Raw genomic sequence first — 27,880 nt, forward strand, 5'->3', positions numbered from 1 at the left:
GAGCTGACAGCCATTGGGCTGACTGGGAGGGACAGAAAACCAGCAGTTCGAAGCTTGGGAGAGGCTGAGGAGAGAGCCTCAGGCTGGCTCTGGAGTAGGAGAGGAGTAAAGCTGGAAGCCAGGAGGAGATGAGCGGAGACTGGCCATCACCGCCACCCAACAGCAGGTGGGCATTATGGATAAGAGTGACAACACCTGGGTTCCAAGCTGGGTTTTATCTGATGACATTGATTCCTGGCCAACAGCAATAGTTAATACTAAGGGATGCATCAGTAGATGTACAGTATACTATAATATACTATATACTAATATATAGTATATATATATACAATATACTATAGAAGCAAACTATAAGCATAACCCTTTTTGATAAAAATAGTAATGATGTGTAGCTCCTTCTTGGCTCAATCAATAACCACATTCACTTGTAGCTCAATGGTCCAATGGACATCGCCAGATGGAAGCTGTGTGATTGTGAAAGGGATTCCCTGAATGGTAGCCATGATTTTGTACTGTACTGTAGGTGGGGTGGGCGTTGGTCCTCATCCAGTGTAACCTTGGTTATCAGTGCAAGAGCAACAGCAACACCAGAAAGAGAGGCCTTACTCCATCAGTTTCTGCTAACTGTCCTTTTAGGCACCATGCAGCTTGCACATGCGTCAAATGATGAATGGATCTGCAAATGGGCACGACAGCTTAAACATCACAAAAGGCTAGGTTTAGTGGATACAAACATGCTGTAAGGTGCAATGCAATGCAAATTTGATTTTATATAGCATCCTTCACATTAAAACAGCCCAGAGCGTTTTGGTAATAAACCAAATTCAAAGTATAAACATACAATCCAGTTGCAAAATCTAAAATATATACAAAAGTGTGCTCAGAATTAGTGTTTCGATTTACACTTAAAAGAGTCTGAGGTTTTTCATGTTCCAGATAACATGAAAGAATGTGCAATGATAGTAAGATACACCTCCGTACTACAGAGTCACTCTCTGTTCACTCCTCCTGTTTGGGAGAGGGTAACTCCAAGCTAACCAAACTTCCAACCACACTGAACTCGCTTGCTGGTACTTCCTGTTTTTGTCACCCTTTCTCATTTTTCTGGTGTCAGTTGTGGCATTAGCTGGCCATTTTTTCATCATTAAAGAAACATTCAAACATCTTCTCGCTCTGTAATTTCTGCCATTCCACACATGTAAAGCCTACATTTTCACTGTAAAATCTAAGATACGTTTACCTAACAATAACAATGAGAGCTGAAGTGCGCTTGAAATTTGGATTGATCTTTTTTTAACTGCTCATTTTTTCTTTGAACTGTAGTATTTCTACTACATACTTATAACCTGAGATGAGAACACATCTCTTAACACACATGGTGTGACTACACAAGTTATTGATTTAAATAGGCAGCAACAATTGTCATGAGTTGGGGGGTTTACTAGTTATATCAATACGGACTACACAAACAGTTGCTTTCTGTCTATAACTCAGTTAAAGGGTCGTTTAGGTAGGATCCTGGAATAGAACACTGAAGTTGGCATATTGAGTTTAGGCACATACTGTAACTGACCTTCTTGCCTTTGAAAGATGGGTAAATATAGATTTGAAATAGCAAGCTAAGAGAAGCATGGGAAGTCCTGATGGCCAGCTCAGAAAATAGAGGTTTGGTCTCATCAAACTCTCTCGTCCTTCAAAGTGAAGAAGCAAGAGACTGTAAAGTAAGTTCCATCAATATACTGTCTGAAGCTCTAGAAATTTGGGCCTACTCTTTGAGGACAGAAACCTAGCAGTCATTTTTCAGCACTGAAGAGACCAACAAATAAAGCCGTGTTTGGGGTCAAATATATTCTTTTCAGCACCTGCCAGGTAGAGCTAGCATATCTGGGATGCATTATTTGGTTGAGGAAAATGGTTCTAGTCAGGTATCAGTTTTAGAAAGGAGACTGTCCTGTAGTGGGTCTTGTATTGTACAGTGACCTGTTTTACATGCCTAAATCACAGCATCTTGGTTAGGTTGCAACAAGTTTGGCACATCCATTTGGGAACTAATGAAGGTACCTTTTTTAGACTACAGACTCAGTCTTTGTGAACAAGTTGCAGAACATCTGTGTATTTTAAAAATGTTGTCGTCTGTTAAAAAAACTAGGTGTTTCAGGAACAAAGAAACCTTGAGACCATGTCATTCCTGACTATAAAGGGAAGGTTTAGAAATTTGCTTGTCAAGCTGGTGCCTAGACCTGATTGTGTAATGTTGCCTTTCCTCTTTTATGTATGCCGTTCATTCCAATACTCAAATTACATTTCATTAAACATGAGAGCAAAGCATTTGAAAACACATCATGAAACTTGAAGAAAAGTTTCTTTTCCCTAGTTTTTCAGTATTTAAATCATCTTTAGCACAGCGTGATATAATAGAAAACTATAATAGAATTAAATACTGTAATTATAAATGCTAAAATATTAAAAGATTCAAACCACTACTAGCATGGAACTAGGGACATTGCTTTATTAACTAAGATCATAGCAAGTTTAACCACTTTCTTTAATAAAAACTAGCAAGACTAAATAATATTCTATGGCACTTTGTGGAAAATCAAATAGCTTTAAAATGTATTCCTTTTCTTGCAAAAATGCACATATCCAGAGAAATAATTTCAAGTCTGAAATTGTAGCCAGCAAATAAAATCACTTTGAATACAAATGCACAGAATTATTTTTGAGTCACCTGACCCATTTAGTACAATTTACAGTTCAGAACTAGTTAATTCCTAATGCATTTATTACTTAAGTTACATTTTAGTCATAGAATGAAGCACAGAACAGTGGCAGTATTTCTGACAAAAATATTTGCTTATATTCATCATTTTTGTCACATGGATAATATTTTTTCTACAAATCGTTTCCTGTAAAGAACTGTTCCCAAGACATCGATAGCACAGCCTTCAGCAGAGTCAGCTAATTTTGTGGGGTGAACCTGAAGATCAGTGGTTTTAAATCTCATTGAATACTTACTCTTCTCTTAACAGGAAACATCATATTGGGAGTCTTTCACACATTAAAAATACCCATAAAAAAGATCAGACGTATGACCAACAAATTACACGAGCAGTGTTTGATTCTATTTCCTATTGTGTCATCTACACTTCTGGGACACATAAAGTCACATTTTAGTGTAAGAGGGGAGTGGTTATGACTTCTAGGGTGTTGAGCCCATTTACAAGAAATAGTTCTACTAGTGTGTAATTGCTATTCCAGGCTAGAGAATAATTATTTACGACATGGTAATGAACAACTATTACAAAAGAAAGGCTGTTGTAAAATTAATTTCCATCTTGCAATCCTTTGATTCTATTTTCATTTAACATTGTTTATTCTGCTCAGCTTTCCTACAAGACATTTTCTGGAGGCATAAGGGAATACATTTTTTTTGTTCTGAAAAAAGCCATCATAGTTATCGACTTTACAGCTTTTTCCAGTAGAACAATACTTGCATTTACACTACAATATTTTCTTTTCACCATGTAGGTTAAAGGATATTTGACCCTGAACTGATTCCGATTAGGTTGCATCTCTTTTTCTCTGATAAGAGATGTTAAATGATACGAGCTCAAAAGTGTAAAAATATGGGATGTAAACTGACACATAAGTGAGTGATGAGAGTCTTTAAAAGTTTGCTTAATCACCCCAAAATAAAAAAAACACAATAAAGGCAAATTCTAAAATTGTTTGAATGAATGTGCATTTTTTTCCCTGAATCATAGGTGTTATTAAGAACCACATCGTAAAAAGTATGACATGTAAGAAATGAAAGCTATACTTAAACAAAGCAGAAATGATGCATCAATAACTTGATCAAACTGAAACAAGCTTTTAATAAACAATGTAAATACCCTCAAGCATCCTGGGGAAGGAAAGATTTTATACTTGAAGCTGTAATGGAAACTACACTTATTAACCAAGCACAAAATACATAATTTTAAGTAAGTCATAAATGTATAATGTTCCCCTAATTATGTTACCGAAAGCCAATTTAGATGTGCCAGTATTTACCAGCATTTTTGTTACTCAAAAAAACTTTTGGTTTGTAAAAATGCCACTAAACAGATACGTTTTAAACTAGGTCACTTTCAATATTAGAATCCCTTTTCATATGTAGATTATTAGAATACCTCGTACTAAAACAATTACAATGATGGAAGATTTGAAAATATAGACTTCTCAAGAAAACTCCATTCTTGTGTGGCATTTCACACACTGAATAAAATTAAATAAAATTAGTATCCTCTGAATGAAGTCAATTCAATAGTGCAAACAAGCGTGCTTTGAAAATGACAACTGATTTCCTGGCCAAGACAACTTGATTTTTACTCTTTTTTTTGTATGGTACTCACAGCATTTGGGCTTCGGGTTGTCTTTGGTGTGGAATTTTTATATTCTGCTTGTGGCTTTTCTCCAGAAGTAGTGTATTACAATTTTCCCTCTATATGTGTCATAAACCCATTGTCAGAATACTCTTTTAATTGCTTTTGATATGTTGCCACTGATACAGTATGTACACTTAAGAGATCCATTTTTTCATGCATTCTACCTATAGCTCATAGATGCATACAATAGGGGTCTATTTCAAAGAAATTTCTCATCACCTTGGCAAACTCAAATCTGTCCATCCTCAGAGCATTGCCTACTGTGTAACTTCACCTGGTAAAGTCTTCTTACGAATAGGTAATGACATAGCATAGATTCATGTTGGGTAATAAAACAATTACTTGCTGAGCCACTCTGTGGTGAATTGCATTCTTTCAACAATTTCTGAATGCAGCCATTAAACCACTTTGGCTACTGTTTTTTAAGATTTACTAATAATTTGAATTTGCTCTATATCGACTGCAAAGTGTACTTAAACATCTAACCACCTACTCACCTACTATCATCTTAACCTTTAGTCATCTTTCCTTGTAGTCAGCATATCAGAAGTATTCTGAAGATATTGAATGTTAAATTAAATTTCATTAAAAAGCATCCATTCCTTAAATTAATGTTGCCTTGAAACCAAATTGCACCCTTTGCATCTAACCCTACACAGACACTGCAGCATACTGTGCTGAATTATATTAATTTTAGAATCAAATGTTTCATGAAGACACAAATATAATTTATGGGAAGTTTGACCAATACCGTGGATCCGCATCAGATTCAGACACAAACATAGCATGCTTGTATAATGTATCAGAATAATACAACATAGCACACGAATTAACTGAAGTGGGAGCTACTGTATGCTTTACAGTAAAAAACAAGTTACATGGTTTCAAAGCACTTTTATTTATTAAAAGAGGTTTCTGATGTCTATATCATCGATTTAGACAACAGACTTTACATACAAATGCAGCAAATCCTGACAGAAACAGAAAGCTGGTAACAGCAGATGTGGAGTTTGTTTACTCTCTGCTACATTTTTTTTTTAACAGGATGGTCACAAGTTTAGAAATACCAGATCTCAGCAGCCAGTCTTTCTTTGGTCACAGGTCAAACAGTTGTTTCTGACTTCATCCATTTCCTTGTTACTACAGATATTCGATTTTGATGCTCAGTTATCACCGACCTGCTCGTTGATCTTCTGAGGCAATTACAGTATATTTTCCCCAGCTCTGTCATACACAATATCAGATAAGGTTATTTGAATGAGTTGTGCATCTGTGCAGCCCTCTGCTCAGTTAGTAACGATGACTTGTTTCAAACTCTTGGTTGAAACAACTCCTGTAGTTTCTGTTTGTGCAAATATTCTTTTCTTTAGAAACTCCACTCTTTCTTCTTCTGAGAGGGTCTCAAACTCATGCTTTGGAACCTAGAAAACCAGAGTAAACCAAATTGTGGCAAGGCTGCAATATCTTCGTACCACAGACATTTACAGTATTATCAACAATCTCAAGTTAACCCCTGACACATCTCAATTACACATCACTAAGCTTCCTATGAGCCTGTAGCTTCCAACATGACTCCTAGGAGTGTTCTGCTCTGAGTTCTTAATCACAAACTGATTTAAACATTCTATTTGAGCCGTAGTTTTCAATGTCCCTTCAGCTCTTAAAACATTAAATGGGATTTGTATATGTTATCATCTATGTGCCAGTTTCTGAATTGAATAACCGCCCTTATTCACATGTGTTGGCTGAATTGTCAACTGTATCTCATCAGCTCATTGTCATTCTCACCTGTGTCTGTTCATCCTAACTAAGCAATCACATATTAAGACCTGTTTAGTCAAAAATAATGGTAAGCCAGCCGATGATATGCTGCTTACTTTTCAGCATGTTTAAGTGGCAGGAAATAATATGATTGAAGTAGGAATTGTTTGAAACTTAGGACTGAATGCAGAAACAAGTAAACCATATGTCTAAACAAGCAAGCACAAGATAACACAAGTTTATGTAGAGCTCAGCTGCAAAACAAAACAGCAAATACAGTGAGCCACCAGGAACAGAGTGATGAAGCCAGTTCATAGATGGGGATTATTAGGAGGCCAAGATTGGTAAAGGCCAGGGGGAAATTTGGCCAGGACATACCCCTAACTCTTTTTGAGAAAAGCCCTGGGATTTTTAATGACCACACGGAGTCAGAACCTTGGTTTCACATCTCATCTGAAGGATGGCATCTTTTTACAGTACAGTGGTCCCCGTCACTATACTGGGGCATTAGGACCCACATGGACCGCAGGGTGAACGTCCCCTACTGGACTTTCAAATACTTCTTCATGCAGCAACCTTAAGTTTTTCCCAGGAGGTCTCCTATTCAGGTACTGACCAGGCTCGCACTTGCTGAGCTTCAGTGGGCTGCCAGCTCTGAGTTGCAGGGTGATATGGCTGCTATACATGCCTACCTGTTTCCACTGTGACTTTGTTGACTCCTTAGGTGTTTAAGAGCAGAAAGATTACTACCAGCAACCTTTGTTGCTGATGAATCAGGGTGGCTAACTGTTGGCATTTCCTTATTTTCTCTTGATATGGGCAGTGACTCACCAGTACAGTGTCATAACCCAAGGCTGCAAGGTGCCTCATTTTCATGGCCAGCTTGCCCCTGGGGTGGAGGGTACCAAGGCAGAAAGAAGAAGATTGTCCACACAGCACTGCCACTCTGAAAGATCCGTTAGAAGAAAAAACATTTAGGAAAAAACGGCTTGCTCTTTTTTTTTTTGCTTGCTCAACAGTTTTACTTTCAGTCATTTGTCTGCTTGCAAGGCTGTAGCTAGTACAGTAGTTCCATTTCACATATTTGGATACGCTGCACTGTATATCTAAAGTTTATGGTTTTGGTGTGTGCGTGCATAAGACCTCAATGCCAGAAACTGGTTTTATCTTTGAGTCATGCGCACCTTTATGTCTGTTACACTTCAATGGTGTGCATTCCTATAATACACCCTGCTCAGCTCACATGAACACATTTTGTAATACACTGTATTCTGCAATAAGAAAAAAACAATCAAGGATTACACATACTCTTTAAAAAATAAAAAATTGTGTATCAAATACAGGACATGAATTAAGAAAGAGCTACATACTCTTTGGTCATAGATAAAGTGATACCAAATAGTAGTTTGCTTTTAAGTACATATATCCATAACAATTTATGTCAAACTAAGTTTTCTTAAACTAACTTGTGGTGGTGTAAATTATTTAACTTGAGTGCTACATGTGCCAGTACTCTGCTTATGTCTATATGAACGCCATTTGCCAGGTGTTTCTGAATTTCCATTTCAGTGTTTCTGCAGTGTTTGCTAATCCTCCTATTTTGATTTCAGCTGTGGACCTGACTAGTGATCAGTGACATCAACTGGGATCAGTAGTCAGTAGTCTTAATTCAGAATTGCATGTGATTAAAATGCCTAGAAGCTGATTCAAAGTTCTCCCACAGGAGGTAGTCTTTCAGCATGAGCTACCTTGAACCTTTGTGTCTTAAACTGCGGTCACTTCAGTAATTATCAGTGGAAGCTTTTTTAACGAGTTTACCTCTGCAGTAAAATTTAAGTGAAACAAATTCACTATGCAGTAGCACATTCTATCTATTTGAAGAACAAAGAGAGACAACAATAAAAGCAGCTGAAATGTTATCACTGAGAAAATGTTGCATTTAATTCATGATGACCCTCTAACACTGCTCAGTGCAATGTTCCCAGTAATGCTCTGCATAAATTAGCTCTGGGAAAGTTATAAAGGTGGTTTCAGCACAATTTTAAGCAAAACCATAGGGAGGGTAAAAATAAAAAAGAAATAATTTTAGTTCTGTATAAAAGGAAATGAGCCTGACACGGTTTTCCTTGCTCACATAAAAACAACTAAATATTTAACTAAATGAAAACAGTGTTTTGTGTGGTGATGGCATCAAATAACCGAATGTGTTTGAGCTCACATGCCGAATGAGGCTGTGATGAGACATGACACTTTTACAGTGAACTTACCATGATCTTTCTAAAGTGCGTTTTACTCAAGAGTTTTTCAAAAAGCAGGGCACTCACTTAAAACAGCACTGTTACATTGGAGCCTTAGACCATTCGATGTACGACGCCAAGACAAATTAACACCTAACGATGTACCAAACCACTAGGTATTGATTTTAGAGAAAATTAAAAAATAGAAAAAATGTCCCAATACCTTGGGACAAACCTTGGGTTTTGACAGAAATTTGAAAAGTTCCTTTAGCAAATATGCAATGCAGACAAACGTGCATGACTCACACAGCGCACACTTAAAAATTAAAGACGTAACTCTTTCCCTGTCAAACCTTGCCTCACAGAAAAATGTTCTCATTTCGAGTCACACTGCATAAGTTTAATATCATGTGGTCGATGAATCATTTCTTTTCACAGTTTACAGAACCGTGACGCAGGATGTCCCTCTTATTCATTATTTATAGTTTTATCCATTATCATAAGATCACCCTGCTTGCCCAAAAGATAAGCATTTCATATTCTGTTTCGGAAGAAAAAAAAAAGAATGACATTGATCAAGATTATTACATGCAAAATACATTGTGCTTTAGAAATCGTTTCATGCAGAATTTATCCACACTGTCAGTCAAAGTTCCCAGCTTTAGTCAAGGCTTCAAAACCCAACACTGTATTTCAAATCCATTAGAGAACCTCAAACGTATATTTTTCAAAGGTAAATGTGCCGTTTTCTTCGCCACCCTGGCTAATTGCCACATTCCATGCCTTCCAATGATGGTAAACTTTTAACGCTGTTGGTATTTTCATTTTCATTCCAACCATTGGAATTCATGGAATTTCATTGGAACTTACATCTCAGCTCACCGCAATGACTCCTTGTAGTGTACAGAGAGACTGAGGATAGACGTCTTTTTGAAATGCAGCTGGAGGAGTGGTGAATCTCTTGTGGATATGCCTGCAGGTGTGCAGCAGCTGCTGTTTCGCTTACAGATAACAGAGCTTTCAATTACATTTCAATTGTGTCAATCCTACGTCCAGCGGGGCACCAGTGGTCAGAGTAGGCTAGACACACGAACCAGACTTTAACTTGAAATACCTGGATAATTGTAAGGGCTATTTTTGTATGTAGCTACAAACCTTTCGACACTAGCCTTTTTTACTGTTCCCTCAATCTCTAACCCATCTGAAAGATAAGGAGTCCCTCTTGAAGTTGCTGCTACTTCTCACATTGTTCACTTTACTCTGGACCTACAGAAGACAGTAGTGGTGAATAAAACAAACCTAGGCTCACGTTTGGAGGAGGGAATATTCTCTGTGCTGCAGAAACTCCGATGACGCAATTGGGAACGAGCTGGAAATTGAGGTTAATCTGATCTCTTCTGTGACCAACAACACAAGATGACTGCATAAAAAACAAACTTCACAGCCAGGCCAAAAGATTTAACAAAACACATTTGTAATTAAAAACCTAAACGGGAAACAACACATGGTGGGGGAAACCTGCAGGATGAAAGGCCAAGACAATTTTAAAAAACTAAAACTGTTACCTTCGGCAGTCTTCAGATATAGCTGCTTCATTTTCCTGTGTCGAATCACAGATATTTTTCACGGTCTTTTCCAGGGTAATTGAAAAATCTGAAATGTAAAACAATATAAAGGCAATATTGGTTCTGTTCACACAAACACATTCTGTAATAAGGAATACACTGTATTCTGCAATAAAAGGGGAAAGAAAATCATGCAGGGATTATACCTAAACTGTAAAAATAAAAAATATAAATCAAATAGGGGAAATTTTATAAGAAAGAGCTACGTACCAGAAAATATTTTCTTTTCATGTACATGGATTTGTAACAATTTATCCCAAACATTTTTCCAAAATTTAAGGTGAGAGAGTGTCTGTACTCTGTTAATTGCCATGAAGGATGCCATTTTTCAGGATTTCCAAGTAAAACAGCCTGAGGTTAAAAAACATCTGCAGGTGTTCAGTTACCTATGAAGTAGCCGTTCTCCAACAGCACCTCCTTCTGGAATGATCTCCCTTCCAGAATAACCTGCAGAGTCCTAAGCAGCTCCAGGTTCACAGGGAATGTTGTTGAGGGTGGCTTGGCTACACTCAGCGCTGTGGTGCTGGAGACAAAGGGACTATCCAGCTGCAGACAAAGGTTCACATAGTGCAACATCCGCTCATGCATTCCTTGGTTTCTGCCCTCTGCAGAAAAGGATATTGAGTTGGTCAGCAACAATGCATCTGCTGTCTGGCACTTGGGAAGCAGAAGACTATCTTTGTTCCACATAAGAAAAAAGTATGTACTGTAACATGCAGTCTTTTTTTTTTCAATCAGTTAACCAAGGCTAGTCTTAACACTGTTCATGAGGAGCATAAATGATCTCTTGCATTGACTTGTACCAGCACTTTGAGGCCAATATCATGAACATCTCATTAATCTGGTCAACATCTCTGATGTAACCATGGGACTCAGCGCTCTGTAGTGTCACATTCTAGTACAGCTAAAATCAACTTCAGATTACTCCTTACATAAAAAAGTGAAAACGTCTCAGTTTAACTTCTAATATATGCTTGGCTATAAGAGTATGTAACACTCTACAAGATGCCTTGTGGACCATGGCAGATATGGAATACGACTAGTATGGGAAAAGCAGTGACTTCTAGAACTGACCTTGAAAGAGCAGCTCATCAAGCACATCCTTCTGTTGAAGTTTGTCCATAAGCACATTTGAGAAATGTCCCAGCAGACAGAGGGAGAAGACTCCCCTCAGGAGCTCAGCAGGGAGGATCTTAGAGAGATATGTCTCCAACACATTGCTCAGACTTTCTGGGAACCTGCATCAAACACGAATATCACTTCAGTTTCTTCACAGTGTCCCATTAAATCATTGCTCTATTTAAGAAAGAGACAAATCTAAGCTTCATCTATTAATGGGATCATCATAAAAACATAGCTAAAATTTCTTTCACAATGCTTATAAGAGCTGTTGGGCAGGCAGTCTGATGATCTTTCCTTCACTAGTAAGCAAAGCACCATTTAGCTGTCTGACTGATTGGATAGATGCAGCTGTCAGGCAGCCACCTCCAATTAAATAAGGCTGAGGGAGGCAGCTCGTATTCACTGTAACTTAGCAGGGCTCAGCAGGGCTAAGAATTCACTGGGTCTTGTGTCCTGGGGTTAACACTTCCATTTGGTATTTTTTATTTGAGTCACAGCGATTTCTTCTCTTTCATATCAAAGAACTTCCCATGCTTTAAAGGACAGGTGTACTTTTACTTTTCATTAAAGTACAGTAAATGTCTCTTTTGTTGAAACAAGTCACCAGCACATTTCTAATCTTGTTTCCAATGACTTGTTTCCAACTCTGGTCCCAAGTCCTGGCATTTTCATTTGGTGGCAAAAGGACGCGTTCATCTTTGTTAATTAAGCCAATTATTGGTTCAGTTTAGAACACATGAATCTGACTGGAATGAAAACCAGAGGACTGTGTAGTTTTACAGGACCTTATATGCAGTGAATCATGGTATTTAAAACATATGGGTCCACAATTCCCATTTTAGATAATTTAACACACTGAAAAAGGTATGATAATCTATCACCACTATCATCACAACCTCTGCGTTTTATCATCTCTAGTTTTCAGCTCAACTGGGTTCACATGACAAATGCATCAGGTGCTGTATATTTTACCAGTAAACATTTTGATAAAAATACAGTAATAAAAGTCACCCCAACAAGTATTACAAGGGCACCTACTGCTGTCCGTGTCTCTGAGGAAAATGGTTTAACTGGGAGTATACTTTCAAAATATTCAGGACATCCTTCAGAATCAAGGAGTCTGGGTCCTTCATCACTGTCTCAGCAAAGGTGTCCATTAACCCAACATGGCGGAAACCATGATCTTCAAACAGCAACAGAAAGAGGATAACCTGCAAAAAAAAAGATAGAGGTTTAAGTCCGTCTTACTTACAACCACTGCTCTTGCCAAAAGATAAGGGATTGATGAACCTCCACACATTGTGTACACAGTAACCTCAGCAGAACGATGCAGTTCTCTCACTATGTTGGTAACCGTATTGGTACAATGCCAGAAAGAGACACCATTTCAATATTGTTAATATTGCTCCCACTTTCAGCGTTGTGTTTTTAACTTTTTAGTTAAATACAGTAAGTAGTCCAACTGTCATGGGGATGATAAGTAACATAGCTGTTCGACAAAATCCTTTTAAAAAGCATTATAAAGATATAAAGACTAGATATACTGGCCATATCATAGGCACAAGAAAAAAAGCGGAGCTCACCTGCTTACTGCTCCACATGTCAAAGGTGGATGCCACATAACTGCCAATAGCAGAGAGAAGGGTGTAATTGTGGTACCGCAGGTCTCTGGAAGACTGCAGCACATACATCAACCTCCAGAAGGGGATCCCATGAATGTTCTCTGTACAGGAAGGAAATAAACAAAGTGATCTCACGTACATTTTTACACAGGTCATGCACATTTGGATACTCAGAGAACTGAAGAGGATTCAGCTGTTTCCCAAAAACAGGAATTATGCAGGGTAACTGCAAGCATTGCAAGCATGCAAGCATTCATATAGCACTTCAGAGGCAAAACAAACTTGCTAAATGGATTACACTGCATTACAGAATCTGACCTTGTGACCCGAAGTGCAGATACAACCAACATAATTATATAGCCATTTAGAAAAATACACATTCCAAATACAGACATCTAGTGGCAGCAACAGAGTACTACTTATCTGTACACATAACAAATGAAAAAAAAAAAAATGTTTTCAGCTTGTTTTTTTTTACCCCGATATAACATCAATAAAAAAAATCCTCCAGATTGCACATTTCTGGAGAATGGCAGTTTTTTCAAATATTGATTGGCAAATACAAACCCTCTAAAGCGAGAAATTTTAGTTTTTGAAAGAGGAAAACCTCACTTCATTTAGGTTTCTTTAACCATTTAACTGCCAATGCTGTATTTGAAAAAAAAACTTCACCTCAATTTTGGCAGGCTTTATGGAAGAAACGTTTTTCATTTTGTCACCTGAATGTCATTTCTGTGCACCTAGACTGAAGTTAAGAAAGAAGCAGTCATTCATCATAGACTACGGGTATGATTGTGTCTCCTATACTTAGTGTTTGTTTCTCACATGATGTAGGTATCTCATTACTTTTTTCTTCTCCTTCATGAATCTTTTAAGTCACAACCAAATTTTTGCAATCTGCTTTTCTGATCTTGCAACTCTTTGCTGTTCAACTTTGTACATACTGAAGCTCCTCTTACCAGCAATTTTCTTACTGCAGAAGTCCAGTAAAGCTTTAGATGGAAAATTCATTGCTGCCAGTGTTGTGAACATATACTGAGAATTGGGGACAGAGAACTGTCTTACCATAGACAGTGCTTTGTGCTGTTAAAAAAAAAGAAAATCATTTTATTGAAAGATATTATAGGATATGCCTTGAGCTACTGAAGAGAAAAAACAAACTGCGGCAGTAATAATCAAGTTGTAAAAGGACTTGACCAAGAATTCTTCAAAGAAGCGAGAGTTCTTTGCTTTGGCAGTTCTATAAACTCTACAAATCACTAGAAAATTGCAATATGTCAGTGCCCATGTGAGACTGATATAACTAATAAAGAAATTCAAATTGATACAAGGAGAATCTAAGGAAACATTGAAAGCCAGATTTTTTAAAAATTAGTTGTCGAGAGATGCATGCAGTTTCATGAAAGCAGCTTGGTTATAAAACGGTTTACCTCAAGTTTTCTCTTCAGGGACACCGGGGCATCTCTGCCAATGCATCTCATCATGGTCTGCAGGGCTGCCACATTTTTAATCTTGGGAATGCGAATCTCAACCAGCAGCCTGTGGTTTAGAGGGCAAACACCCCAGCTGAAAATACTTGGCATCCAGTTTCGCATAACCAAAAATATGCATAACTCCAACTTCAGAATCACTTCCAGAGGCAAATTAGTTTAAGGTCCCACCCCCTCCAAAAAACTAGCAAATATAACAGTACTCAGTTGTACTCAGTAAACACTTTATTGAATGTATGAAATAATGTATGGAATAAAAGCTTAATTGTAAATGACAAACAATGCTCTATAATGATGCTTATCATAAAGCCATTATTAGTTTATTAGTGGGTTCAATCCATTATTCAGAAAAACAGAAAAATGTTTTATGGCTTTTAATATTAGAAGACCCAGCTCATAACAACAAAATTTTCAAATAATATTTTTATTTTATGTGCACTCACCGAATACACTGTGTGCAGCCATGACAGTGTAATCACACGACCTGACTCTCACAATAGTTAATATTGTTTCATGTGAAATTTGTATGCTCATTACTTACCAAATTCAAATTATATGAAGTAACAAGGAAATAATCAAGGGATAACAGAAGAGAAAACTTCCACATAGAGGCAGAGTTCTAATGTAACAACTAACCTCAGACCAGCTTTCAGGGCATCAACATTTATACTCCCCTCCATCTCCTCCAGGCAATTTGCCAGCACAGAAAGAGCTCTCTCTTCAAATTTATTCAGGTTCTCCTGCAGGAAGAGAACAGCATCAGTATCTACTGCAAACCCAGAATGTTACATCTGTTAATGCAAATTAACTTTACATTTGTTTATCATGACTCTGTTTTGTGTGATCAACGATGATAAGTATTTAACTAAAATGAACTGATGCATCAGCAAAAACTGGCAGCATCCCCACCTATCTTTGTGAAAAATGAATTTAATCCTAATTCTGTTTGACATCTTTGTTTTTACTTCGCACAGAAGGCTGTGAGCTAAAACGCAAGATTCTGAGACGTCATTGGCAATATTTCATGAAAGGGTGCAATATCAGAAAAAAAAAGATAATCAGGATTGTTTTCCTCATTTTAAACCAAAATAAATGTAGGAATCGGGCACACCCTGATGTAGTGGCCAACTCTTTTGGAACAAGAAAAGAAAAACTGAAAATGCTGACGTTAAAAAAATACCACAAACAGCAAACATACCTGATTACTTAAGTTTCATTAAAATGCCAAAATAATACACTAACCAATTGTGTTGAATCCCAAAGGAAAAAATAACAATTTAATAGTTTCTCCACCATTTTAAACAAGCTCTTATTGTCTTATCTACAAGATTTTAAATCCTGAAAATGGGTTCTCATACCTGGATGACTCTAAGAAGTGTTTGTATGACTTGGCTGCGCTGTGACACACCAAGTTTCACCAAAGCCAGCAGGCTATAGGCCAGATCGTCACTTCTCATCTTGTGGGAATCCTCCATCAAGCGCTGACAAAGTTGCTCGAAAACTGGGTGCTCGAACATCAGCCTCCTCTCATATCGTCTCTGCTCTTCTGACAACTTCTTGGTGGTCTCCCAGATTTTGGTCAAGCTGTTACTCACTCGCCTCCAGGTCAGAGTGTATTTCTCCGCCAGATCCAGCACATCAGAGGGAGACTGGCAGGCTGTCAGCAAGTCATAAAATAGTGCCCCACGCCTCTCTGGGCCTTGAAACTCAGGTTCATTTTCTTCAGAGAGTGGATGAAGGACAATTGTTGCATCCTTCTCCACAGCTGGACGTGTGGCATTTTTAAGGTGGTCTGCACTTTGTCCTTCTTCTTCTGTCTTTAAAATATTATCTTGTGTACCATCTTGTGTGTAAAACCTAACTCTAGACCAGGTTCTAGGTACACAGCACCTGGTGGAACTGGCTTTCGAATGAACTCTCCAAAAGCTTGAATGTTCAAGCTGGTTTGGTGAAGGTATGCCGTTTCTCAATAAGCAAGAACTAAAACACCGCTGACAAGAGCTGCTGTATGATAGAAATGCGTGTCGAATTAACCGGTTTCCTGACTTGTGGACACTCATTTTGCTAAGCAAAGGCTGCACAACGTTGGAACGACTTTAGCAAGCATCACCTGAAATGATAAGAAAAGGGAGTGCATACTACTATTAAAAAATATAACTCTCGCGTCTTCAAGCCAATGTCTAAATGATTATCATACAGGAGACTATTTTATTCAAAACAACCAACACAGACGAAGGGTGAAAATACGTATTACAATTCAGAACGACTCGCGGATACTGTTTGATTTAGGTCCTATCCGAAGAACGGACTGACAATACTCAATATTCATATTTCGTTTCATATTTCCTGTATAAGAACTAAATAATTTATTGAACGAATGAAATTGAAAACAGTTTAACTGAATAAGAAAAACGAAGAGCTATATCATAACTCACAAAACGGATATTAATGTACTAGTGGGTTCAAGCTACTCAGATACTCAGAAAAATGTACGTTTTACAGTTTATATATAATAAATACATGTTCATAACAATAACGTTTTCAAACAGAACTAGTATGATTAAGCAGTAGTGAATTATAACCTTCATTTACGTACACTCACCTCATGCCCAATGTGGGCAACCATGACAGTTTAATCACGTGACCTGTCTCACACTAGTTCGGGGAAAACACTAACAACACTTTGTACATCCTGCTGAATTATAAATATCCTTTAAAACCTCTACATTTCTTGCATTTTATACTATTACGTACACAGTCGGTAATATTAATGTAATTAACATGAAAATAGTTAATAGAAAAACCTATATTAGTTATACTATTTGTGCAATAGCCATAAATAGATGGGTACTGAAAATCTATTGTTTAAATTATTTTTTCACCTCTGTAGATAATGGAATTTGGGGCAATGATATATATGTATTAAATATTTAAAAGGGATTTAAAAGTAATGAATCGTTATGAAGTAATAAAGTGTATATTTGTTTGTGAACCACAAACACAGCAAAGCGTTTCTGAGAGGACGACATATTATGTGACACCACTGGGTTACCAGGCAACCATCATAAACAACTCACAGCAAAATGGCTAAATTCGTACTAGCTGGTAAGAGAAATTGTAAAACGTACTGAAATTCTGAAATATGAAAGTAATTGTTTATATAAAGGATATCTTAGAATAGTTCGAACATTTGTCCAAACAAAACATAGTGTCTTGTCTTAATTGATAGATCAATTATAGGACTGGCTTTATTAAAATAAGTTATTGAGACACTGTCTGATATACCTCATTGTTCCACTTTGACATATTTGCATTAAGTCTTCAATTAATTCTCATGCCATTTGCTCGATTAATTTAGAGAAGATATGGCGCGATATACTGTATTATATTGCCGGCATTGAAATGTTTAAAACCGAATATTTAACTAATTATAGTTTCAGGTTGAAACTTGCAAAGAAAACATTGTTTTATAAATGACTGTTCGTGTGTGCACAGATAGACAAGTGATTTGATGTTTATTATGTGCCCTTTGCTATAATGAATGTACAAAGAGTATCTTTGCATAGTACAAATAAGATTAGCCAATGCCTTTACTTTTGCTTTTGACAGATGGAATGATGCTAATTAAAAATCATAAATGATACGGAACAATTCTGTTCATTTTAAAATGTAGAACACTGTTTCACAAAGTACGTTTAGTGGCCACATTTTTACAGTACAATGCATGGCTCTGATATTGACTTGACAGGCCAGCCTATTTAAAGAATGCTTTTGTTTCTCTCTCTAGGTAGGGCAGACTGTCCGTATTATGCCAAAGCAGAGCTGCTTGCAGATTTACTTCAAAGAAACCTTCCTAGCTTTAGCATCTACAAAATTTGCCACCACCCAAAGGACTGGGAGGTAAGAACTTTAACAGATTCGTATTCATGTGAGAATCAAGTGAGATTTGATAGCTCTTAAACATGATGTGTTAAGAACATACAGTAGGTAATGAGAAGAAGCCATTCTGTCCTTGTAGTTTGTTTGGTACAGTAGGTAGATAATTGATCTCATACAGTTGCTTCTTGAAGTATACTAAGTCCTTCTATTTCAATAACTTTAATAATTTTCTGGCTAGCTGGTTACAGACTCCCATTAGCCCCTGAAGTGCCACCCATTCTCATTCTTAAATGCATTTTCACTAGCATACTGTACTAATAGTAGTATCACTAATTCCATTAACGTAAGTGCACTAGTACAGTGTAATTGTTACATTAACTAACTAAGTATATATTACTTATGCTCTACAGATTATATTTCACTGGTAGTCTTGAGGAAGTCCATTTTTGTATGTTAAGTGGTTTGAACTGAATCAGCATGCATTGCCTGCAATGTAAAAATAATAAAATCCCAACAGCCAAAACGTTTTGTTCTTGACTTTTCTTTCTACTTTTCAGCATGAAATTAACCTTTACTGTGCTTATTCATATATTGTACATTTTTTAAGCCTGGTTTGCTGTTTCTTATTCCTAATTTGACTCTTTAACCATACCTTAGCATGTTTCTAACATACTGTAAATATTCTAAGTAAAATAAAAATTATCCTGAACTTTCTGATACACAAATTAAATGAAAGGCTGATTTTTTTGTATTTTAAGCATAGCTTGCTTCCATTACATATATTGTTGTAAAAATTAGAATACCAAGTGGATGCATTTATTTACTTGTTTGTTTAACCGCTGTGGTTCTGCTGCAGTGTACACTATCCTAGTCTGAGAATCCTGCTTTTTTATGGAATACAGTGTAAGCTTTCCAAATCCCTCCCCAGCAATGGCTTGAAGAGACTTGTGAAAAGAATGGCTGGAAACATGACCGGTCTCCTATTGTATGGAGAGAGCTTGTTGACCGAGGAGGAAAGGAACTTCTGCTAGGTGGCTTTAGTGAATTTCTGGAGCATGCGCAAGTAGGACTAATTTTTCTAAAGCATTACCGATAATTTCTTTACTATTGCTTGCACTTCTTTCAACTTGTTTACAACCGTTTGAGAGTTTCTATTCCAGCTTCTTTAATGGATTACAAAACGTCTGGCGCAAAGGTCTGTAGTCCTTAGTCTTGAGAGCCACGGTGTTGAAGACATTATTTGTGAATACTGAGTAGACGAGACAGTCCCTCTAGGTAACTGGATAGCTTTGAATTTGAATTGAATGAGACTTGGAGCTTGAGTCTATGATCCAAGTGTCTATGTGTCTCATGGAGAGCAAGCTCGGGTATGCAAAAAGACAAATTCCTAATGCAAGAAGTTGTATAGGGCTAATAAAGTGATCTATTGTGTTACAGTATGTATGGAAATAATTGGTCCAATCAATTATTAATTAAAACAAAAGGGCAATACCCATGGCTGTGTAAGACTTGGGATGCAGACCCATGTAACATAGCACAGGCCAGAACAGTCATGAATACTGTTTAAACTGAATAATGTGTAAGGAATTTAAATTGGCTACCTAAGGATTGCTTGTCTAAAACAGTCATCATTATAATAGTAATATTGAACTGTATTGTTGTGTAATCAAGCTTATAAGTTAAATTTACAGTCTTAAATGTGCGCAAAGTTAAGTAATTGCAAACTAAATTAATCACTTTTCGTTTTTTTGGTCATTTTACTTGCAGTTGCCTTACGTTACTGCTTATGACAAATTTATCAGATTTTGGTTTTGGCAGACAAGACAGGGATTGCCCCCTCTGATCATCTGATAAATTTAGGCTAGAACTGAAAACGAAACCCGTTGAATCGTTTTGTGTCACACACACACTATTTTTATTTTTAGGGTTACTATGGCGTTAGCTCAGACATGATGACTGAGATGATGAAGAACATTGCATCCGAGAACTTGCAAACCAAAATAGATGTCATGGAAGAGGAGGCGTATTATAGGAGTCTGATCAAACCACTGCACATATGGATCACAAGGTAAAATGGAGACCAATCTCCAGTGCTAAAGGCCCACATCTGCAGTGACCCTAATGCAGTTAAAAAGCACAGGTTAAATCGAAATGGTTCTTTCACTGATTTTTAATGAACACCAATAATGTCGGCAAAAGTACCAGTTTTATATCTTTATATATTAAAGGTCACAAAAGGTTGAAAAGAATGAAGAAGTAAGTCAGAATCATTAAACATGATTAGAGAGCGTGAAGTTTGTTGCTCTCATTTGACCATCTTTAACAAAGATGCATTGTTTTTTGAAGGGTTAAAGCCTGTAAAATTTGTAATAATTAAAGTTATTTCCATAGTAACATACTGTAGGACCTTTTGTAAACAGTTTTAAAAATGTTTTTCCTGCTATCAGTTATCTGATGATCCATGGATCAGGTAAAGTCCAGTGTTCAAGAGAATTAACCTTTTCAGACTAGGCTCAGTGTAAGCAGCAGGTCATAAGGCCATGGGCTATTGAAACATATCACACTGAGGGCAGGTGTTTTTATAATTAATGGTTTCAAACGCTATGGATAACGGTGTTTCAGAAAGGATCATGAGGGATCAAAATATAAGCTGACAGTTCTTTCCTTGTTTCAGTGCATTGAGTCCAGTATGCTATGCCTTGCTCCCCATGCTGGGCAAGAGAGACTTATTTTCAGAAAACACCGTGATAAGTCTACACCTTCTAGACATCGGTGGTTCAGAAGAAGAGCTTTGCAGTCTGAAGACAGAGGCTGAAGACCTAGCCTTGCCCATATTCCATGAGATCACTATCCACACTGAGCTAAGTGAGGCCTTTCGCGATGCCGATGTTGTGCTCATTCTGGATGACATTCAGCCAGAGGAAGATCAGGCTCTTAGAGAGAGGGCCATTAAAGAACTTGCAGACCGCTGCCAAAACTATGGCCTGCTCATCGACAGCCATTCACACAAAGAGGTGCGCGTTGTGGTTGCTGGGAATTCTTACGTCAACTTAAAATGCCTCGTGGTAATGCAAAATGCACCTTCTATTAATCCCCATCAGTTTGTTGCCACTGCTATTCAACTGGAAAACGAAGCAAGGGCTCAGCTGGCTAAGAAATTAAATATTAATACTGCAGGTAGGGGTTTTTGTTGAACTTTTTAAATTTTTTTTTTACATGTTTGGCGAAAGGAGTTTGACCTTTGCCAAGTATCATGTGTATCGGTCTAAAAACTTAACAGCCTTATTGCTGTAAATTAAATGAGAAACAGTGATGGTCTAGTGTTATTCTACATTAATGGATGCGCATAAACATCCCTCACTGTTAAATACCATTTATAATTATCCAATATTATACAGTATGCTTATTCCATAAGCATTTTTAGATGGGTTTCACTAAACTAGCCTGATTAATCGTATGAAATTTCAGACCGAACTGAGCCATAGTCACAGTTCTTATTCAGAAATTTCATAAGGTTTAGAAGTGTAGTTCTTCATTGTTTTTTACGGCACAGGAAATCTTTTACTCTCTTGATTTTCACTGTGAGTAACACTCACAATCTCTCTAGAGTTCCCCCAAGTTGAACCTGAAAAAAACAAATGTTATACATTTTATGTTTCATTTGCTCCATGATCTGACAATTGTGTGCCCATATTTCACAACAAAACCCACTGTGATTTCTGTTGTTGTAAAACCGGTTCTAATGGGGGAAAAAATATACTATAGGGTTTCTTACAGTTTGGGGAAAATCACTAACTAGTATTTAAATATTTCAGTTTTAATGCTAAAAAACAACATACGTCAGTGTATCACTATTTAAACATCCATAAAAACATTTGACATATTTGTAAGTACTGTAATTATTAAGATATGTTCCAAACTGAAAGCGTGTTTAAAGAAACAGTGCAAAACCAGGTTTTTTTGGCTTGACAATTGTAGTGTAGTGGTGATTAATGTTCTCATTTTAAATTACCCATTCTAACACGTTGATATTATGTCATCTTGCAAGATTAATTCACAAGTACTTAATTATATTCCTATATTCTAGTGTTTACTGTATATCGAGAATATTGTTTTCTGAATGTGCACTGTACATGGCTGCCAAATATTGAGTACTGAAGCTTAGATTATATTTTAAGGATGAATATGGCACTGAATGATTTTGGAAAATGTGTTATGTTACCAATGTTTTATTAATGTTCAAAGCATCGCAAGAGATTAATGAATTCTGACAAAAAATATATAAATGGTAGCTGAGAGGAAAAAAGTGGTTGGTGGGACTCATCAAAGTGTGCGAGGTCATTGAAGAATCCTTGTGAATTAAAAACTTTCAGTCACAGGACACTGCTAAAACATGTAGAAACCAGTTACATGTTTGTTCTGAAGGACTTTATCTGGAAATGCTGGTAGAGGATTCTATATGTAAATTCAGAATAGATCTTCTGGCATGGAGAGGACAGAGTTTAGATAAGAGTTGAAGGTTATATAGAGAAAAGATATAGAAATAAAAACATATTTGAAAGGAAACAGTCCTACCTTTTTCTACATAAGATAAAAAATCCTGGAGTCTTTTCGATTTGATCAATACTTCCTTAATTGCTAGTTCTGAAGCTTAGGATTCAGAAAATCTGCCTAGTGCTAAACACTCTCAATTGAAAACATGAAAAACTAAATTAAAAACAAATCTTTTCCTCCATTTGTCCCATTTTTTATCCTGGAATGAAGCTTTGTTACCCTTTCTTGTCTTCACAGATGTGAAAGATGTCATTGTGTGGGGTAACATAACTGGGAACTCTTACATCGATCTCCAAAGAGCCAAAGTTTTTAGATACGATGGTGCTATCTTTGGGCCTCCAGATTTCTCTCAACCAGTTTTGGAAGTCATATATGACCGGTATGATCCAGTGAAATCCCTTTCCTAATCACACCCAGCAAAGCAAAAGGAAGCAAGCTACTATTGTTATTACACCTACTTACAGTATGCCATGTACCATATAACATATTACAGCTTTTACAGTTCAATAAAACAGCCACATTGCAATATCATAGACTGATTTTAGTTATTATTTTAACTGATCTACACTGGGTATTAACAGTAAAGCGTTGCACTAATATTTTTCTGATTTAGAGAACACTGAACCCAAGGACACATTTCTCATTTGAAGAAATGTTGAAAGTGTTCCCCAGTGTCCCATTTGAACAACAGCATGGTCTCAGATGTTTCCTTACATTCTAGACTTTATTCAAACCACTCTCACACTGTTTTAACAGTGTTTCTGCCCTTTTTTTCACAGCAAATGGCTGGAGACCGACTTTCTAGCCTCTGTGAGATCTCGACGTTGCGCCGCGGAGGACAAAATGCATCGGCCTGCAGGACTGTCTGCAGCTAATGGGATAGCCACTGTCCTGCAGTGCTGGAATCATGACTCCCCGGTTGATGATGTCTTGTCTCTTGGGGTCATTAGTGAAGGTAGATCAGCTTCACACCTTAAAAAGATGTCTGAGATGAACAGCTCAGACATAATGCAATGCCATTCCTTATTATGCCATTAGATGATCTTGATAATTATTTTAATCACATTTTGTTGGAGTATTTAATATTAATTTGGATTACTTTTCTGATTGGTTGCAGGGCAGTTTGGAATTCCCAAGGGGCTAGTTTTCTCCATGCCTGTAAAATTCCAGAATGGGGCCTGGATAGTACTTTCAGATGTTGAAATCAGTGACACACTGAAAGAGAATTTGATAGCTGCTTCTAATGAACTGATGAATGTAAGTAGAAAATAGACTTACAGGTTATATCCATGTGACAATTTAAACACTCATTCAGATGGTTTTTCATAAGAGTGGAGTGCAAAAGCAGCTGATCAATGTTGGGGAAAAACAAGAAAATCGTTTTCATTTTTGCCTCACAGTTAATGAATTGAAGTAATCTTATTTCTGTGTGTTTACTGCTGATATTCTCTAAAAACATTTGTGCAATGGCAGTATTCTTATAAATTCTCAAGAGTGGTCTTACCTGGGTCTGACTTGACTAGTCAGACACAGGTAAGAAGATGATGTCTGCAAACTTTAGTCATTTACTAAAATCTTTTTCTGTTGTGCTGAATTTCTCTGTTATGTTCTCTAATTGTTTTTGACAAACGAGACCTACTCATTTTCCCTGCCCCATGTAGATCTTCCAATTTCAGGTACACTGAGAAAATAAACCTTGTTTCTATCAAAATAAGAAGAAAAAGGTTAAAAAAGAAGAAAAAAAACAGCTTATTTCTAATTTAGGACTGGGGTAATGCTTACAATATTTAACAGTGAAACACTTTGATATGACTTTATTTTATAAACTTGATTTGTATTTCTGCTTTAAGTTGAGTAATGATTATAATCAGGTTTCAAAATGTGAGTATAAAATGTCGTAATTATATTTTTATGACTAGTTAACTAGTTAAAATGTCCTTAAATTAAACTTTTGAGTAAAACTATTTTTTTTTTCTAGGAGATGGAAATTGCCTTTAGAGGAAAGTCATGACGGGTTTTGCCCAGCATGAATAAAGAATAAAAATATTATAATGTAGTAAACCACGTGTGTTTTAATTGAAATAAAATCACTTTATTCTTCATATTTTGGATTTCAGGAATCTTTGAAAGTCAATATGCAATATATTTTCAGTAATACTGTATGATATGCCTAAAACAAATGAGTCCAGAATACGATTTTAGACAATAAAAACATTTACTGTTCACATTTAAATAATTGGTACATGCATTATAGATGTACATATAAAATAATACATGCATATATAATACCTTCAATGGGAATCATTGAAAAGGCTTTAGAATCAAATTTGAACAATATATTATCTAACTGCATGTCATAGATATTCTATTTACTAGTCAGTACTTATTAACACATGTGAAAATCTGTAATGAATAATAAATACTGTAAATACTTGTTTTAATTTGCACAGACTTCAAGGTGACATAAACAATACTAATAATCTTCACCATCCATGCCTCCCATCAGATTGAGGTTTTTTTTTAGTGTGCAAAAGCTCCCTCTAGTGTTTGGTCAGTTACTTGACACAGCATTTTTCAGGGAGGTGAGAAGTATTGAAGTCTTTTTTTGTGTGTCTTTTGACTGCAACTGGCCCACTAGCTACCAGATGCTTTTTTTTTAGATTTTAGCCCACCAAAATAACACTTTGTTCTCAACATATTGATGGACACTGAGCAATGGGATTCATTACAGGGATTCATCTGCAGAGACTCATTACATCTCAGCTCTTAATAAGCTAAATCAGCTAGTTAGTGGCTCATTTAGACCAATTTAACAGCTTCTCCCAGCTCTTCTTGTGATCTTGAAAAATTACAGATACACTTAGCCATTTAGGATTAGGTTGGGATACCAATGATATAAAAGGATTGCTAAAATCAGTGAAAAAAACAATCACTAAAATTACTAAACAGTTAATTAGTTGTTAAGAACAAGAGTTACATCACAATAAAGCCTATTATGACATAACTTATGTGATGCCAACATCACAATTGCTGGATGTGATGTCATGGATTCCTCCACTATACAAGCTTATAAAAACACCTTCAGACTAACTGGATTCAGTGAATTGCTGCCTAGTGCACAATTAACACGGGATAACTTATGCTGTGATTTTAATTCTGTCAGTTGTATTGCTATGGGTCAGAATCATAGTGAAGCAGGGAAACTGGAGGCAGAATTTCAGGTGTTTGACCAGAGCAAATCTGGCATTCAAAGAGTAGCCTGGGACAAACCTAAACCAGGCCAGGACAAGAACAAGAAGAAGAAAAGGAAGAAAACCAACATGAGGTTTTCCCTCTTCGAAGACATGATGCTCCTGCTGTCATGTAGTACCACAGTCACTGTGGTCAAAGAATTTCACCCAGAACAGGATAACGACTGTGTGTTTCACCCAGAACAGGGTAGCAACTCGGCCTGGGAAATAAACCCTCTTGGCACAGGTAAGGCTAAGGGTCAGACAGAGGGGGTGTTGATGGGATTTTATAGACTCTAGCACAGGGTTGATATGGCATATTAGTTACAAGTATTTTTCTTAGCCTGCCGATATCAACCTTTTTTCACTAAATATGAGAAAATACATTTAGCCCAAATCAGATAGAGCACTGCAAACATTAAGTACAATTGCCTGATGTTTAAACTCAGCTAATTCAACCTTGCTTTGTGCTGCAACTTGTTAGGATGCATCAGTGCTCAAGAAATTCTCGAGAAGATATCATTTGTACACAAGCACAGTTTGACATGTTCTGTTTAAACCCACAAAAGAACTTTCAAAACTGTCTCTCTCCAAAAACACCCCCCGTAATAACGCCCAAGCCTACAGGTAAATGAAAAACAATTTTACATTTGTTTTCCCAATTTCTTAATCCTAGTTGCCATTTCCATCATGGTTTTAGGGTTGCATTCAGTAACTGAAGAGCAGCTTTTGCTCTAAAAAAATACTTTGAAAATCATTGTTATGAAATTAACTACTTTCGTAGTCTGACAAGTCTATGCACGTCTTTCAATGTCTATGAAAAATGATGAAAAGGATGTGAGGAATTCTTAGTATTCTTGAAATCTGTTTACTGAGTGAACAATTCTCCCTCTGACACAGAGACCAGCCACCCCTTTGGAGTCACAGGGTATGAAAAAGGAGACAGTATCATTAAAGACATGGATCTGACAGGGATTCTTCAATGCAAGAAAATAGAGCTCCTGGAACAAGAGATTGAAAGACCAGTCATTGAAGAAGGCCTTGAGTTACTGGACATTGACAACTGTGAATCTGGAGACAGAGGAGAAAGTCACTCTGATGGAACTATTCAAAATGGCTAATCTGCAACAGCCTTAGAAGTAAAAACGATAGCAGTACTTGCATAACTACCAGGCATGAAGTTCTTTTTAAAACATTTTCCATGTTTAACTCTCCTTGTTGAATTTTCATTCTGAATTTTCTAAGCTTGTGCCTCAGCAGAACACAGCCAGCTCTTTTAATGTATGTTTTAACAAGTATGTGCTGTTTATTTTGATAAGCCTGGACCTTTTTTTTTGGAAATACAGTGCTCCCTGCAGAGCTATTTGGAGTACTTTCAGAAATTATCATAAAAAAAAACAAAACATTACATTGTTGCATTTTTTTCTTAAATAAATCTTTGTCTATGGAAATAACACTTTGTGATGTATTATTGTAAATATTGGAATTTAGCTGAAATAAATAACAAAAAATCATATTTGTATACAGTATATGTATTTTAAATGTTTTCCAAAAGTAAGCTTATAACAAAACTCCAAATGTATCAATTTTTCTAAGTCTTTTTTTGTAGTATTTACCTGTTCTCAACATTGATACATTTAGCCAATTTCCACCTGGAATTTCCTCCCTCTTAAACATTTGTTATATCTCTGCAGCAGAACATAGCAAGAGCCTGGTTCAGGTCTTAAATTGAAGGTAACCCCCTTGGCTTTGAGTGTGAACAGTCAAATTTCTTATATTTCTTAATGTGTCCACTCAGAAGACAAACATATGGAAAACCCCTCCCAAAAAAAAAGCAGGCGAAAATGTGTTTTTGGTCTTCAGAGGTCAGATTTTTAAACTATATGCATGTTAAGGCCCTGGGAATGATTTGAAAACCTTGTTCTAGGTGACT

General features: G+C 36.7%; 2 protein-coding genes across 5 annotated transcripts; one reads left to right on the forward strand and one right to left on the reverse strand.

Annotated features, from left to right (window-relative positions):
* Window positions 1–5,306: 5,306 nt before the first annotated feature.
* On the reverse strand, window positions 5,307–17,084 carry fastkd2 (FAST kinase domains 2). Its single transcript, XM_015359384.2, has 12 exons — window positions 16,887–17,084; window positions 15,643–16,394; window positions 14,921–15,024; window positions 14,225–14,333; window positions 13,754–13,877; window positions 12,756–12,895; window positions 12,211–12,383; window positions 11,125–11,288; window positions 10,437–10,655; window positions 9,991–10,078; window positions 7,020–7,134; window positions 5,307–5,848 (listed from the first exon to the last, which is right to left on the reverse strand). The coding sequence occupies exons 2-12, from the start codon at window positions 16,342–16,344 to the stop codon at window positions 5,714–5,716; spliced, it is 2,073 nt and encodes a 690-aa protein (XP_015214870.2). The 5' UTR covers window positions 16,345–16,394; window positions 16,887–17,084; the 3' UTR covers window positions 5,307–5,713.
* A 202-nt stretch (window positions 17,085–17,286) lies between these two features.
* Window positions 17,287–27,403, forward strand: mdh1b (malate dehydrogenase 1B, NAD (soluble)). 4 transcript variants are annotated; one of them, XM_015359387.2, is made up of 11 exons: window positions 17,287–17,389; window positions 18,072–18,184; window positions 19,092–19,226; window positions 20,089–20,231; window positions 20,838–21,177; window positions 21,265–21,340; window positions 22,955–23,096; window positions 23,497–23,672; window positions 23,835–23,974; window positions 24,696–26,194; window positions 26,848–27,403. In XM_015359387.2, exons 1-10 carry the CDS (start codon window positions 17,368–17,370, stop codon window positions 24,726–24,728), a joined length of 1,320 nt encoding a protein of 439 aa, XP_015214873.2. In that variant the 5' UTR covers window positions 17,287–17,367; the 3' UTR covers window positions 24,729–26,194; window positions 26,848–27,403. The 4 variants fall into 4 exon arrangements, with proteins under 4 accessions (XP_015214873.2, XP_015214871.2, XP_015214874.2 ...); XM_015359385.2 differs by having other exon boundaries at window positions 20,838–21,340; XM_015359388.2 differs by lacking the exon at window positions 19,092–19,226 and having other exon boundaries at window positions 20,838–21,340.
* The last annotated feature ends 477 nt before the right edge of the window (window positions 27,404–27,880 follow it).

Source organism: Lepisosteus oculatus, chromosome 12 (assembly GCF_040954835.1).
Source record: "Lepisosteus oculatus isolate fLepOcu1 chromosome 12, fLepOcu1.hap2, whole genome shotgun sequence".
NCBI classification, from domain to species: domain Eukaryota; kingdom Metazoa; phylum Chordata; class Actinopteri; order Semionotiformes; family Lepisosteidae; genus Lepisosteus; species Lepisosteus oculatus.